Source organism: Echeneis naucrates, chromosome 5 (genome assembly GCF_900963305.1).
Source record: "Echeneis naucrates chromosome 5, fEcheNa1.1, whole genome shotgun sequence".
NCBI lineage: Eukaryota > Metazoa > Chordata > Actinopteri > Carangiformes > Echeneidae > Echeneis > Echeneis naucrates.
In genome coordinates this window covers 8,046,900-8,061,885 of record NC_042515.1, presented here as the reverse complement: position 1 = coordinate 8,061,885, position 14,986 = coordinate 8,046,900, and the positions used below count along the sequence as shown (strand labels likewise).

Here is a 14,986-nt window from a genome sequence, read left to right as displayed (position 1 = left end):
TAAGAAACTAAAAACATAATTACATTCTAAAATTTGATGCAATTATATAACAGTATAGAGAGCAGTTAAAATTAGCACTTCTGTGACCATGGTCGGGACACAACATTAATATCCTGCTGAAACTTTAACGCACTGAAAATAATACAATAATAATATGAGTATGCAGCATTCTGGAAGGGGCTATTCTGCACATTACTTTTACACTTTGATTACATTTACAACTAATTTAAATATGTCATAAGTATAGTCATGAATGGGAATTTGCATTTGCTAAGGATATGAGTTCTCCACTACTATGGAATAAAAAAGGATGGATGAGAATGTGAAGAAAACTATATAACTATATTATGGTAAATGTAAGTATAGCAGCATAAATGCATAATATATATCAGGTTACTATTAACGATACAGTGCTGGTAGGATACTGATGGTGTTATAGTCATTAAACCCTCTCTATATCATCTCTATGGAGCCATGTGGCTTTGCACTTAATTTCCTGTTACACTGCATAAATAATACAGCCCAGACAGACTGACTGCAGTCTGTTAAATGTTGTGTCTTCACACATTCATTTTTCATATTTACTGCCTGGACAAATTTCAAAAACTGTGTTTTCTGTCTGTCCACAGAGTCCATCTTGGATTGTTTTGGTAAATGTACACTTTTTTCCCCTAAGGCTGATCTATTTATTTGGCTTTTTTTTTTTTTTTTTTTAAATCTCCATCTGTCGTATAAGGACAACATGAAGTGCACCACAAAACGGACCAAAGCAGGTTTTTTTTTTTATTTTTTTGTTTTTTTTGTATTTTCTTCCGGCCATAACATTAAAATAGTCTGCTGAAAGTCTTTCTTTTGGTGGCTGAGTGATTCTTTAAGAGGCAGGCACTCCAGAAATACTAAACAAAGAAACACAACCACGGTCCAAGAGGCGGGACTTCAAAGTCACCGCCCCCCTTTCCCTCAAACTCGCCTCTCATTGGTCGGGGCTCTGAGCTCGCGGGCCGCCTATTGGCTCGGCGGTCCGTCAGTCAGAGCTGCGCTCCGGCCGCTCGGAGCTCCGCCGCGTCGGGATCACCGGATCCAAACCGAGTGGGACAAATCTCCTGACGGGGGAAAAGTTCATGCTGGACTTTTCCAAGAGCCCCGAGGACCGCATGAAGGTAAGAACACCGAAAGAAAGTACAGTTGTTTCAGCGGGTGTGAAGTTAGACGCCGTTTTTTCATTTATTTTACAGCTTTTCAACGCGTTTAAGTCACAAGGAAAAAAAAAAAAACGTAAGAAAAAAAAAAAAAAAAGGATGGAGTTAGCTGAAGTAGTCCGAGCGAAAAGGCCGAGCTGCTCGGACAGCAGATGGCACAGAGAAGAAGAAACACATTTAAACCCAAGTTTACTTTCCGCCACGAAGAAGAATCCGAGTAACATGTCACCCGTGGATCAATTACCAGCTGCTCCAGTTGTTTTATTTTTATTTATTTATTTATTTATTTATTTTTATTTAATAACAACAATTATCACTCGGCAAAGTTTGACTCCGTGCAATTTACCGTTTTAAAGTCAATAGTTAAGGGAGGCAAGTGGCTTATTCAAAAATTAGGTTGGCTACCAAATCCAATTTAGTATCCAGACATGCAGCATCCCGTCAGCTTGCCTGATTTACCAGAACCAGGAAGTCCAGCAGACGTCTCCTGCTCCACTTCCCCCCTTTGCTCACCCTCTGCAGGTAAAGTTTGTGGTGCAACGATTTTGCACTGTCTGACTTTTTAATGCATTATGAATTCCGTGTTGTTCCTGTTTTTTGGGTTTGTTTTTTTTTTTTTTTTTTTTTTTTTTTTGCTCTTCCTACTGGTAGATGTGATTTGAAGGTTCAATGCACTGAATTTTTGTCACGTGTCAGAGAGAACACACTTCTCTGCATTAAAAATATTTACTTATGATCATTACTTTAGTTACAAATCACTTGAAATTCTCTCGCTATTGCCAGTATAAGTTTTGATGGCCTACAAACTGTACCGTCAGGCAGCTACTCACAAACCTTGGCTGTCTTTCCACTGCAGCAAAATGTGCTGTAAAAAAGACAGCATGTGTTTTTAATGAGGTTACTGTGTTGCAGAGGAGGCACATGGCTGACCAGGCTTAAAACAAACATGGATAAAAATGATTATAAACACGGGCTTTTCATCAAAGGTGGAGCTACGAGAATGTGTGGGAATATTTGTATTTCCCATGCTGTTGCTCCATGTTTGTACATCCTCGTGATTACCCGGTCTAATTCTGGGGGATTAGGCAAAATAATATTAAAAATGACAAGGATCTAGAACAAGCTTGGCGGTGACACATGTAGGCTCCATGCCGGGGCCAGAAATGTCTCATAACACAAGCACACTCTCTTCTCACAGTGATTACGGTGGCCTGTGAAATTAGCAAGCCAGCCTGTAAACTAAAACCAAGGGAGGTGTGTGTGCTGTAGTTTAATTAGCATTTTACCCCTGTGGTTAAGCCGCAGACCATGAGTGCTGGCGGAGAAAGAAGTAAAACGCTGTGTGCCTTCTTTGTGAGTGTGTGCTGCTGTGGGGGATTTCAGCTATGGATGCAATTCACTGGTCCTCTCACTCCTGCATGCAGCACTGTATGTATATCACAGCATGTAGAAACGTAGAATGTCGAAAGAAACAGCTCATTTTCAGGAATCAACCCCCGCACACACCGATGATATTGTAGATGCTTGGGAAATATTGTCGCTGCATGCTCAGATATGAAACAACCAGTTGATCCTGTCTCTCATTATGCAACCAGTGCTCAGAGAGTGCAGCCACCCCCCCTCCCCCCGATGACTGCACGATGTGGAAAGTTGTGGTGACCACAAGCCTCTCAGAGCAGAGTCTGTTGGGTGAATGCAAGCTCAGGTGTTGATCAGTCTAGTAAACAGCAGAGGGGCAAAAGATTTTTCTGTTTTCTGCCATATATATATATATATATATATATATATATATCTGAGTGAGTCAAGCTAGAGTAAGATTTTCTTAGCAAATACTTGGCCACTGTTGCAGAGCTCTATCCCACACGATGAAAAGGATGCTTAGTGTAAAAACATCAACAGCTTTGATCGGATTTCAAAGGGGGGCCCGCATGCGTTCACTTGACCAGAGTGTGGTTGGATGTTTGAGGTGTGGACACCGCAGGGCTTGTCAGCAGAACCAACACAGCTGTGAGATTAGAGTGCAAGGACACAACAAAGAGACCACAATGCATTTCCAGCATTAAGTATCTATCAAGGCATTGTTTATGAATGGAACATAGTTCAGGAAAAGCAAAACACAATGATATTTTTAACATTTAAAACATTAAGTTGACTGTCTCTTAGTTGTATCACTTGCTTGAGCTAGATGTAGTTATGTTGGGAATTAAATGTACCTCTGAACTAAAGCCAAAGGAACCTGTCTGGGTTTTTTTTTTTTTTTTTTGGGATACCGGAGATAAAAATCTGTTTCAAACAGTGGTTCTGCTCTGCAAAATGACTCCAGCCCAAGATTATAACTATATATCCACATAAAGCTCACAAATCACTGGGCAAGAGCAGATAGGTCAGCTGTCTGTCTGGGTGATTTGGGGAGATTACAAAGTACAGTTTTCAATTCAAGATAATGTGAAATAACAGAGGCAAAGCAGGAAAACACAAGAAGCAGCTATTAGTAGTTTCTCAGGGTTTCCTTTTATGGAGTTATGGAAGAATAAGGTAAAAAGAGAGTATTTCTATGAACAAGAATAAATTAAACTGCTGCACATGCTCATTTGCATAATTTTTTGAGAGGTAAAATCTAATTATATTCTTAAACCAACTTCTTTTCTTTTATCTTCTTTCTCCACAGTCCAAGCTGAACATGGAGAGTTTGACCAAGCCGGAGTTGCTGATGCTTTTCAGCATTATGGAGGGAGAGCTCGAGGCCCGGGACCTGGTCATTGATGCCCTAAAGGTAGCTGTCAGTGGAGGTGGTGACACACAGTCACCCTTAGTGTAAAATCTGTCTTATTAATGTAAAACACTCAACTCTCCCCTCCAGGCTTAAAAAGTGTCTATTTTGTGATCGTGCACAGCAGCTGTGGTTGAATTGAATCAATGTCAGTTGCAAAGAAACGCAATGGTGACACATTTCAACAGGGAAAACATATCAAATGTCATCCCATCAAACCGCTCCTGTACCATTTCACTGCAACACTGAGTGCTTGTGCTTAAAGTTTGCACAGAGAGCTTATGTTTATAACTCATTAGCATATGTTGTCATATAACACGTTAAACAGAAGTGTCAAAGATGGCGTTTCCATGGACAAAAGAGAAACTGATTATGTCGCAGGAGTGATGTGAAAGGTTTGTCGCAATGCTGTAAGAAATTACTATCAGCTTTGAACAAGCACATCTCAAGCCTACAGCAGTTGGTGTGGCTTCCAGTCGAGGTGTTAATTGAAGCACAGAAATACTTGTCAACAAGCAAGGATAAAAAAAAAAAAAAAAAAAAAAAACAGTGAAAACATTGGTGAAACAATTATGCTTAATTTAAGTAACCGTGTCCTTGTTGTTTCTACTAATTCCCTGTCTCAAAATGACAAATCTATCTGTCTGTGACTACAAAGCTGTTGGTTCCCCCCAAATTGTTGGCATGTGACTTTGTCTCTTAATAACGTGAATCATTCTTCCTCTAAGCTAAAATGAGTAGACGCACTCACGTGAACCTGTACATAACCCCAATTGGTGGTGGGGGGGGGGGGGGGGGGGGGGGGGCAAAAAAAAAAAACAAAACATACACACAGTTCTGATACACAGCAGCTAGTTTCAGCCCTAATGATGTATTACTTTGGCAAAAATTATTCAGCATTTTACCACACTGTGTCCTTTGCCATGACTTCACTGAAGGCACACACTCTTAAGCCTTCAGTGATTGTTTGTAAACTTACTTCAGTAACTCTAATCGTCCTCCCATAACTCTGTTAATAAAGCACTAATTTTAAATCAGTAGAGAGAAAGCAAACTTATGATGCAGCATTTATGTTGCACCCTTATGCCCCCAGGGTGATATTCACTTTACTGACGTAAAATGAACCATTGAAAGGAAAAACTAGAGTGCAGCCGTTGGAAAGACCCTACTTATGAATGTTCATGTGTTGTGTCTAGACCACATTCCTACATCTCTCCTGGGATCTGGCCATCTAAGGCAAGAAGAAATGCAGCACGCTGGGTGGATGATGACTCAATGTGAGCGAGAGTAGGAGTGAACAAATAAACATTGGCCTTAACTGGAGCTTGGGGGAATATATGGCTGTGCCGCTTTCATGGCTCCACCAGGTCAAACTGTTAACCCATTAAAGACTCAGTTCACATCAGTGTTGCAGTGTCAGAATAAAATTGACCTGTAAGAAATAAACTGCAGAGCGTGAGTGAAAAGCGATTTCTTCTCTGCGGGACTCATACCTTTCTGCTGTTAAGGAATTAGTGAAGGGGAATTTGCAGTCTTGTCCTCACATTGAAGTAGATTATCATCAGTAAAACATCATCCCACAATTCCTTTGTTTGTATCCACGCTAGAGGCTAGATGACATTATGTCTGTAAATGGGCCTGAACTGAAAAACTACCCAATGACGGGAAAGTTTTGCCATATTTCAATGAGGCATTCATTTTAACCAGGGGATGAAGCCAACAGACTTTTTTATGCCTTAAATATTTGTTAAAGCTTTTATCAAATGCTACTTATTGGATTGTCAAAACTTTTGTCAAGACATTCAGATTCCCTAGAGGATGAATCCTACTAAAATTGGAGATTCCTTGACTTTCTTGAAGTGCCTTCATGCGTCTGGCATCTGTTTTTGTTCGGAATGTATCTGCATGTGTTGAATGGATTGCCATACAATTTGATTCAGGTGTTTGCATGCTTCCCATGAGGATGAATAACTGAGAACCTTTCACTTCTCTGCTAGTGTCATCATCATCATCATCTGGTTAAAATTTTGATTTGCCCCATCCTTTAGTTTAAGATCTAATACCTTTATATACGCAATGAAAGTCATTTTCACCATCTCTTTAGTTCCTATTGCCAAAGTTAGTAAAAGGTGTGAGGATGCTGAGGTTAGTATTCTGCTAAAAGCACTATGTTGAAGCTCTGTCTAGCGGAGCTGCTGGCCTGGACCGCACATGAATCTACAGCATTTAGAGAAGTAGGTACACTCATGTTGGTCTTAACTGATGTGTCACTGCTAAACTGAGTGCCGTGCAAGAAGTGTTTATCTCAAACACCAATCACCATGGTAATAAAGCAGTCTTTCACCTCATGAACTGCACGTTTCTTTGTGTGTTTCATTGGGTTAAGTAGAGGAACTAGCAAGTTTTCATGTGCTATTTTTGGTCAGTACTTTTAAAAAATTATGGCACTCTTACCTGTGATTTATGTATAAATTTATTTATTTTTTGATAGGATATAGTGCAAGCACAGGAAATTAGGTTAATGATGTGGTTTTTCTGTGGTCAGCTATATTTAATTATGCAGAACTATCAATGGCATTCAAAGTATCTACTGCGTTTTTCCCCCTCTTGTGACTCACTTCTGCAGCTGCTCATGCTGTGGCTTTCAAAAGGAAGTTAGGCTCTGGCAATACTTGTATTTGGCACACAAAGACTTGCAGTGATCCAGTAGTTCTTTTTGCTCTGGGTAAAAAATTTGAGTCTACTTTGAGTTCAAAGGCGAATCAAATATGGAAATGAGCCTTTAATTAACTGTCAAGTCCATGTAGTGCAGTTCCAAGTGGACGCACATCAAACAGGTTTACCTTCTGTGTTATTTGGTAATGGAGCAGCAATGAAGTACAGAAAATAACTTTGTTCCTGGCTTGAGATATATCGCCTGATTGTGCTCGATGTCAGTTCCTGTAACATTCTTTGCACGTCCTTTGTACATCGTATTCATCAAATGCATTGTGCTTTTCAAACTATTTAGCCATCTGCATATGCAGCTCCGAAATACTTAGGACGCTGGGGTAAGAAGTCCCGACATGTGTCAGCAAAAGATAAGCCACATTGGAACCAGTGCAGCTGTGCCACAAAGATGGCTTCCCTAACAAGCATGCACAGGCTGCCAAAAACTATAGCTAGCAGACAAAAGCATGAATAATGGAGGTAGACTGATGCATAACAGTGATGTGCTGAATGCTTATAGGTAATCTGCATGTACATTATGATGTAATGAATAAGCGCTGGTAGATTTGGGTGCTCGTGATTTCCTAACGTTAAAAATGTGCTTTCTGTAATCCCTCCTTTCACTTCCTCCGCACTCTTTGCAGCAGTGGAGGATTGAGGCAGAGGAAAACAGCCTCTCTTTGTGTTGTAGACATGTACGTCTGTTTGAGGATAGAGGGGCTGGGAGGGAAAGGAAGGCTGAGCCTGTTTTTATGACTGAGCTTGTGTAGTGAATAATACACACCAAAAAAAATAAAAAATCCTGCCAATTTTAAGGCCAATTATCCCATTCTGAAAACTTGCAGAAACTCAATAAATAGAATCAAGAAAAGAAGGCCTGCTAGAAACTTTCTAAAGTTGAAAAAATGTACATTTGATAGTTTTTGATGTATACATTCACCTAAATGATGTGTGTGTTTTCTTTTTTCTTGCTTCTGTTGCGTGTAGCTGCAGCAGTCAGAGTCAGGCTGGGTGTATATCCTTGAGCAACTCAAGTGTCAAGAATGGAAACCCTGATCTAAGCTTATTTAATCTCTGACTGTTAAGTGAGACATCAGAACAGACAGTCACTGATGGGGAATGGAGGGGGGCTGGAGGCCCATTACGTAGACAGATTCCTCTTTGAAGACTTGCCTTTAGAATAAGATGCGTATCTTAAGGGGGAAAAAAAACAGACAATAATCCCAACAACATGATAGTTCCTGATTTCTCTCAAACTTTGTATTTTTTGCCTCAGTATTTGCATAAATATTATATAATGTATCTAAGTCAATCATCTGTATAAGCTGTGGACAATATTTAAAGACTCTCTGGATTACACTCAAAACTATAGTGGTGTTGAGTGGGGACAGGGCTTTAGATATATAGCTACATTTGAGAGGCATTTTTGAATTCTCCTGGGCACTCTTGTGTTTTCCTGCTTTGCTGGTTCATGCCGTTTGATCCGCTTTCACACTGTCCTCAGCGGACTGCATCAAATAACGGCATTGATGCCCCACAGTCCTGTTATCTTCTCTTTGTACCAGATCAGCCAATATTGAAGATGGAGAAAATTGACAAATCATGATGCCTGTGAACTCTCGGGGAATATTGTTTAAACTTTGCTTCTCTGCCTGCAGTCTTTCCAACATCTTTCCAGTAAACAGCTTGGTTAGGTTGGTTGAACAAGTCTCATAGAATTCTTCAAAGCAAATTCCAGTTGTTTTATAAGAGTTATACTGATTTCTGATCAGTATGATATTGATACATTTGGTATTTCAGTTGGTTAGTCTCATGTTTCTTTCACTGCAATACTTGCAGTTGATGAACATACATCATTGTACATAGATGCACATACCTATGTCTGACCTATGTCAGCGTATCTGTTGCTGTGTGTGCATATACAGTTGTGGTCCGAAGTTTACATACACTCATGGCCATGAATATCATATTCATTTTGGGCTTTTAATGATTTATTTGAACCGTGCTTTTTCCAGAGTGGAATGATTAGACAATGTAAATCTTAAATGATTAAAAAAAAAAAAAGAATTGCGTGCCTCAAGCTTGAATTTACTTTAGATTTCCCGAATCCACACAGGGTTAAAATTGTACATATATTCATACACTGTTACACCTAGCTTACACAGTAACCAGTACAGAGCTCTGTAGGAATTACAAAAAGGTTAAATATTTCTCTGCATGCCCACCTACACTCTTAACTACACGTTAAACTTATGAAGTAATCTCGGTATCAGTTGTCAAGTTCTATCCTCGCCCTGCCAGAGCGGATACCGTTCTTTCTAATCTCTTGATCCTCTTTTGTTGAAACCTCACGAAGACCAGTTGCCAGCCCTTCTTCACCACACCCTCCCTTCCCCATATTGCTCTGTCCTTCTCTTCCCCCCACTCCATCTGATTTCACGGCAATACCAAAGGCATCTACTGAACCTGAAATGTCTTGCTGCTATTATCCCTCCTTTGTCACGAATTAAATGCACAACAGGTATTCCTTGGCCAAAGCCCAGACCAGAGCAGCTGTCCTGCTAAAGATAGACGGACACACATACACCATCTGTTGCTCCTTCCTCTTGCTAACAGGCTTTGTCTTGTATTTTTTCATGCATTTCCTGTCTTTTCTTGCATCCTTTATCAACTGCTTCTTTAGCACTCTATCATCGAAGTTATTGATCATGGTGTGATTAAAGGCACTACTGGTCTGTATGGTGGAGAAAGGACAGAAAGAACTTGTATTCTGCACTAAATTCAAAGAATATGAAGTACTCAAATGTAACTGGCAGAGACAATTTATAGCCTTATTAAGGCCGGCAAGACTATGACACTCATCAACATTACCTAAAACAGGTAACTGATCACCCCATTTTCAATGTACTGTCCTCCTCTTCTTCTCATCTCATGTCATCTCTTTAGGCCCAGCGAAAAGAGCTGTTTGTCCAGGAGCGCTACGGCAGGTATAACCTCAGTGACCCCTTCCTGGCCTTGCAGAGAGACAGCGAAACTATAGGAAGCCACAAGGACCCAGACTGTTCTTCCTCAGTCTCCAACCCCCTCGTGGTTCTCAAGCTGGTAGTGAGCCACTGCAGGAGGATGCAAGAAAAGATGTTGGCCCAGCTGGCTGCAGCAGAAAGCAGGCACAGAAGGGTGAGTTGAGGTGTGGGTTTCTTAATAATAGGAAGCAGAAACAAATTGGTTCCTTATGCAGATTTTAAAATACGTCCCATTTGTTCTGACTAATAAAGCATGCTCATTAGGCAAACGAAAACTTTAAATCCAACTAATTAATATAATGAAATCAACCCTCTTCATCCAAATCTTTTGTATCCAGAAACAAAGTTAAAAGCAACAACAGTTTCAGAATGAGCCAGTTCTAAAGAGGCACACGTGCATCCAAGAATACTTCACAGATGCTGTTGAACAAACATGAAAAGAGCTGAAAAAAGAATGAAAATACCTGCATATTGATGCCAGATTTCCTTTTTTTTCCTTTTGGTTAGTGGGAGTATGAGAACACACCATTATTTATGGAGTATGAGGAAACACTCCATTTATCACTCATCTTTGATCACGTCACATTACACAACCATAAAAATATCAGAAAGCAAACCCAAACTGTTTTAAATATAATAACTTTAACATCTGTTATCTGTAAAATGAATATTTAAATAATCTATGAACCAATAATTTACATTGCCCCTTCAGCAAAGACAGAGTACTCCATCATTGCCAGCTTAATGACAGACACAACTATGTAGTCATCTGTTTAAGTTGCCTCTAGTGTCTTTGTTTAATCTTCACATTGCTGCAAAGCAACCATTAAATGGCCTAAATATCAAACAGGTCAAACTTCAAAGAGATCATTTCATTCCTTACTCTCTGTCTCCCCACTGTGTTTATTTCAGGTCATTGCCGATCTGGAGGAGGAAAAGAGGAGGCATGCTGAGGACACAGCAGAGGGAGATGATGTCACCTACATCCTGGAGAAGGAGAGGGAGCGGTTACAACAACAGGTGCCCTCTAATTATTTCTGACATGGACTGCACTGTAACTATTACCGTCAATGACTGATTGGCTCTGCAACCAGCATACGACAAATGAATTTTGTATTTTTTGTCTCGGCCATTTTAGCTGGAATTTGAGCGCAGCCAGGTCAGGCGGTTGGAAAAAGAACAGCGGCGGATTACTGACCAGCTAGAAGAAGAACGGGCCCAGCACAAACAGCTTTCCTGCGCCTTGGCCAAAGAGTGCAAGTGGGCGAGTGCCAGAGCTCTGGAGGAGGGTCATCGACTGACTGAGCTGAGCCGTAAACTTGACAAGGTTATTAATATTTTGAATCCAAATATGGGAATCTTCCTACGCTTAGTGTACCCTTCGTTGTGCAAATGTTGGGGGATTTTAAGATTTTGCTCTCTTTTTTAAAAGACACCGTTTTCTCATTTAGGAAAAGGATGCTTGTCAGGCGCTGAAGAAGGAGCTGGAGGATGAGAGGAGGCGAACCCTCAGGATGGAAGCAAGGCTGGAGGAACAGCTAGCTGAGTTCGACACAGAACGAGAACAACTGCGCTCCCGTTTAAAAAAGGAGGAAGCTCAATGTTGTCAGTTAAAGCAGCAGGTGTGGACACTTTGATTTGTTCATCATTTGTTGGAAGCAGGTTGCACAGCCTAAAGTTATTTCAGTTATTGCTAATGCAAGAGAAAAAGAAAAAAAAAGACCTTGTACACGTTTCTACTTGAAATTGATCATTTTCTCTCTATTTCATGGTTAGGTAGAAGAGCTGAAGAACAGCCTCGAGGAGGTGAATATGATGAGAGCTACAGTCCCAGGAGAGGCAACGGGAAAGGAGTGGGCCACAAAAGCTCCTCCAGGAAAGACCACAGTAGACACTATAAAGATTGTTGACATAGAGGAAGACAGAAAACAGTCCCCTGTGGAACCAAAGTTGAATGGTCATCATTGTCCACTGGAAACCAATGGACATCATGGTCCAAACAACGACCTATCAGAGAAGACCTCTCTACAGAATGGAAATGAAAGTCTTTCAGTTCATCAGACCAAGGTGCTCTCTTCCTCTGCTGCCCCTTCTGCTCTCTCTCCTTCCTCCCCCTGTGCTTCACCTGTTCTCTCCAAACGTCCACCTGGCAGTCCAAGTCCTGGTAGCTACCAGTCTCCCTACCATGCCGGGATTAACCAGCGCTTTCACGCAGCTCGTCATAAATTCCAGGGCACCGCTGACCCAGAACCTCAGTCCCAGGCCACACAGCCTGCACTCCCTGTCTCACCAAAGGACCTCTCTCCTGTGACCAGCACACCCTCCCAAGAAGCCAGCCCAGTCAAACAGATGGCCCGGAGTACAGTCACTCAAGTCCTGTCTCGCTTCACCACCGTCCAGCAGAGTGGCACACCGAAGCTGGCGGCACCAAACAATTCGCCCTTCGGCACAGACTACCGCAGCCTGGCAGCACCCTTGTCTCCCATCATTGGAAGAGCTGCAGGTGCAGTCCCACAGGGGGTCAAATCACCCACCATCCCCAGGGCAGACCGGGGCAATCCTCCACCCATCCCACCGAAAAAGCCCGGTCTGGCTCAGGCGCCTCCCTCTCCAGCTGCAGTTCCCAGGTCTGCCAGCCATTTCTCTGACAGTCCCCTCTCGGGCAGCTGCGGACTCACCTCCAGCCAGGAGGGAGTCAAAGAACTGGACATGGTGGTTTCATCAAATTAAGTAATCACAGTAAATCCATCAGCTGCTGCTCTGCTTCTTGCCCAGTTTAGTCCATATCTCACAATCAAGACCACTTATTTGAAGAGAGGTCCCCTCAAACACTGTTTTGCTCTTTGTATTTATTAGGTTTTTGTAAGTATGTGTTGAGGCACTATTTTAGATAGTGGTTAAAATAATGAGAAGAGCTGATACTTTTAGTTTAAAGGTGTGTCAGTGCTGTATGATGGGTACAGCATACTGTTGCAGTATATATCTTTTTTTGTTTCCAAAGAATACATACTCACTTATTAACTTTCTTCCCTTTATACCATCTCAAGTGTGTATGCTAATCTAAGAACAAATAATCTTAAAGCCAAATTTAATAAGTCATCTTTGGACCAATATATTTCATTGTACAGTCATGTAACTGTCATTTTTATAAAGTTGTATAGTTTATTTTATTAGCTATTATTGTATAATAGTTTTCATCAATGTTGTGCTTAAATGTTGCATACTTATAATAGAGATCTTATAGGATCAGATTACATGCAGTCACCTTAGAACGATATGCTATTTGAGATTAGTCATTCTGATTAATGTCTTGCCTTCTTCATTAATGAGAGAGTTTTAGAAAACACTGCCAGTATCTTACTGTCTGATTTGATTTGTTACTTTTACAGTTGGATTTATTCTGCCGTATTTGTCTTACTGGATCTTTACAATATTGTATAAAAAAATTTAATAAATTAATCCAAAAGATTGTCGTGTAGTCATCATTTCAGTTTTTTTTTATTATCCTGCAGAAATAATTACGTTGCCATTAGATAATAATGGAAGTATTCATCTAAACAGTTTAAATTATCAAGTTTTTACACCCAAAATCACGCAATAAAATCTAATGGCATGTGAAGTCAGTACATACGGTACTTTAACACATTAAAATGTTACTTTGTAAGATCTTTTTCCTGAGGAAAGACTGTAACTGTAACTACTATAAATAAATCTCTTTAAAACTGTAATTGCACTTCAATAAAATGCTACAAGCCGTTGATATGCTTATTATGTGATGTTTGCACGACAGACAAGTATTTCAAGTACTGTACAGCCACAGTGTGTCCTCTAGAGGGCAGTATTTTAATGCGATCAGCAGCTTGGGGCAGACTGGTTACATTCAATGATCAGTAATCTGACTCAGTTACAGTTTATCTACGGTTTATATATAAAATAAAATGGATTTGGTGGATCGCATCAATGCGGATTTAAAAATGCAACAACTTAAGTGGAATCCACACCGCTGATGTTGTTTTGTCTAAAATTTTGACAAAAGTTCCAGTTTGGAAAATTATAGTCATTTTAGACATGCAAGACATTACTACAATCTTTTTATATTGTAACATCAGTTTTAAACATTTGTGAAATAAATAACAGTAATGATAATACTGCATATAAACATACGCATCTTAGCTAATACGTCACGATGGGTTTTCCTCAACCGTTTTGTGGATCCAGTTACACAATGAATGGGTGAAAGTTTTATGTCTGTTTGAATCTCTTGCATCTGACTGTGTTGGAGTCTTACCCCCTCCTGCTCCTTAGTTGAAAAGAAGTTAAGAAACCTTTAAGTTGGTCTGAACTGTTTATTTTGTGCCGCGTGTTGCTTCAACTGTAAACACTGCTCTTGTGGAATGTTGTCTTAAGTGATGCAACTTCAGAGGGCCAAAGCGGGTGGTGGCGGTGGCGGCGGCTATGATGAGACTGCAATTGCGAAAGAGGATGAAAAATGCAGCTGATCACTTGACAGATGTCTTCCATCTTGATCACACACAGACGTTCTCTATCAATGTGCCATGACACACACACACAGACCAGGAGAGCGTACACCAACTTGGCTTTCCATCACATTACATCCCACACCTGGTTTTTGGGGAAGGGTTAGCTGGTTAATGGGACGGGTCACCTCTCTGCTCAGCTCACCTAATTAACATTCCAGCAGAAGACAGCAGGGCCGCATCCCAAACCCAGCACAGGCACGCCTGGTCCTCCAGCAAAGTCCCATCTTTCTCAGGCTCCATAAGCAGAGGCTCATGTTGATGAGCTGTGAGGAGCCACGTCCTCACTGCTGCTACTGCCAGCTTGACTGCTCACTCTACTGTTCTCTGCAGGAACTCCAATAATCAGAGGGAAGACATAAAAATCTACTTTGTAAAACCTTGTGCTGTTGTTTCAAACAACCCTAAATTGTCATTTAGTAAGATAAGTTAACTTTCTTTAAAGATTTTTTTTTTCCAAGTCCATCTGCATTCACCACTGTGCATCCATTCATATTCAAACTGTGACTTCAAGCTTTGGGCTGCGTGACTATGGTTTAAAAGTCAAAAAAAAAAAAAAAAAATTCTGACTGCCACCTTCTGTTAGGGTTTCACATGAAAAAAAGAGATAATAACTAACTTAAAAAAATAAGTTTTCTACATCAGAAAAAATCTCAGTTAAAAAAACTGAGAAAAGAAACGAGCAAACGCTGTTTTTAAAATTCTTGTCTTGATGCAAATTGTTTTGACGAATGCAAATTTATTGGA

At 40.6% G+C, this 14,986-nt stretch overlaps 1 protein-coding gene across 1 annotated transcript; it reads left to right on the top strand.

The window, feature by feature from the left end:
- The first annotated feature begins 1,045 nt into the window (after positions 1–1,045).
- Positions 1,046–13,170, top strand: LOC115044041 (CTTNBP2 N-terminal-like protein). Its single transcript, XM_029502870.1, has 7 exons — positions 1,046–1,160; positions 3,868–3,972; positions 9,625–9,855; positions 10,614–10,721; positions 10,840–11,028; positions 11,153–11,323; positions 11,478–13,170. The coding sequence occupies exons 1-7, from the start codon at positions 1,122–1,124 to the stop codon at positions 12,429–12,431; spliced, it is 1,797 nt and encodes a 598-aa protein (XP_029358730.1). The 5' UTR covers positions 1,046–1,121; the 3' UTR covers positions 12,432–13,170.
- The last annotated feature ends 1,816 nt before the right edge of the window (positions 13,171–14,986 follow it).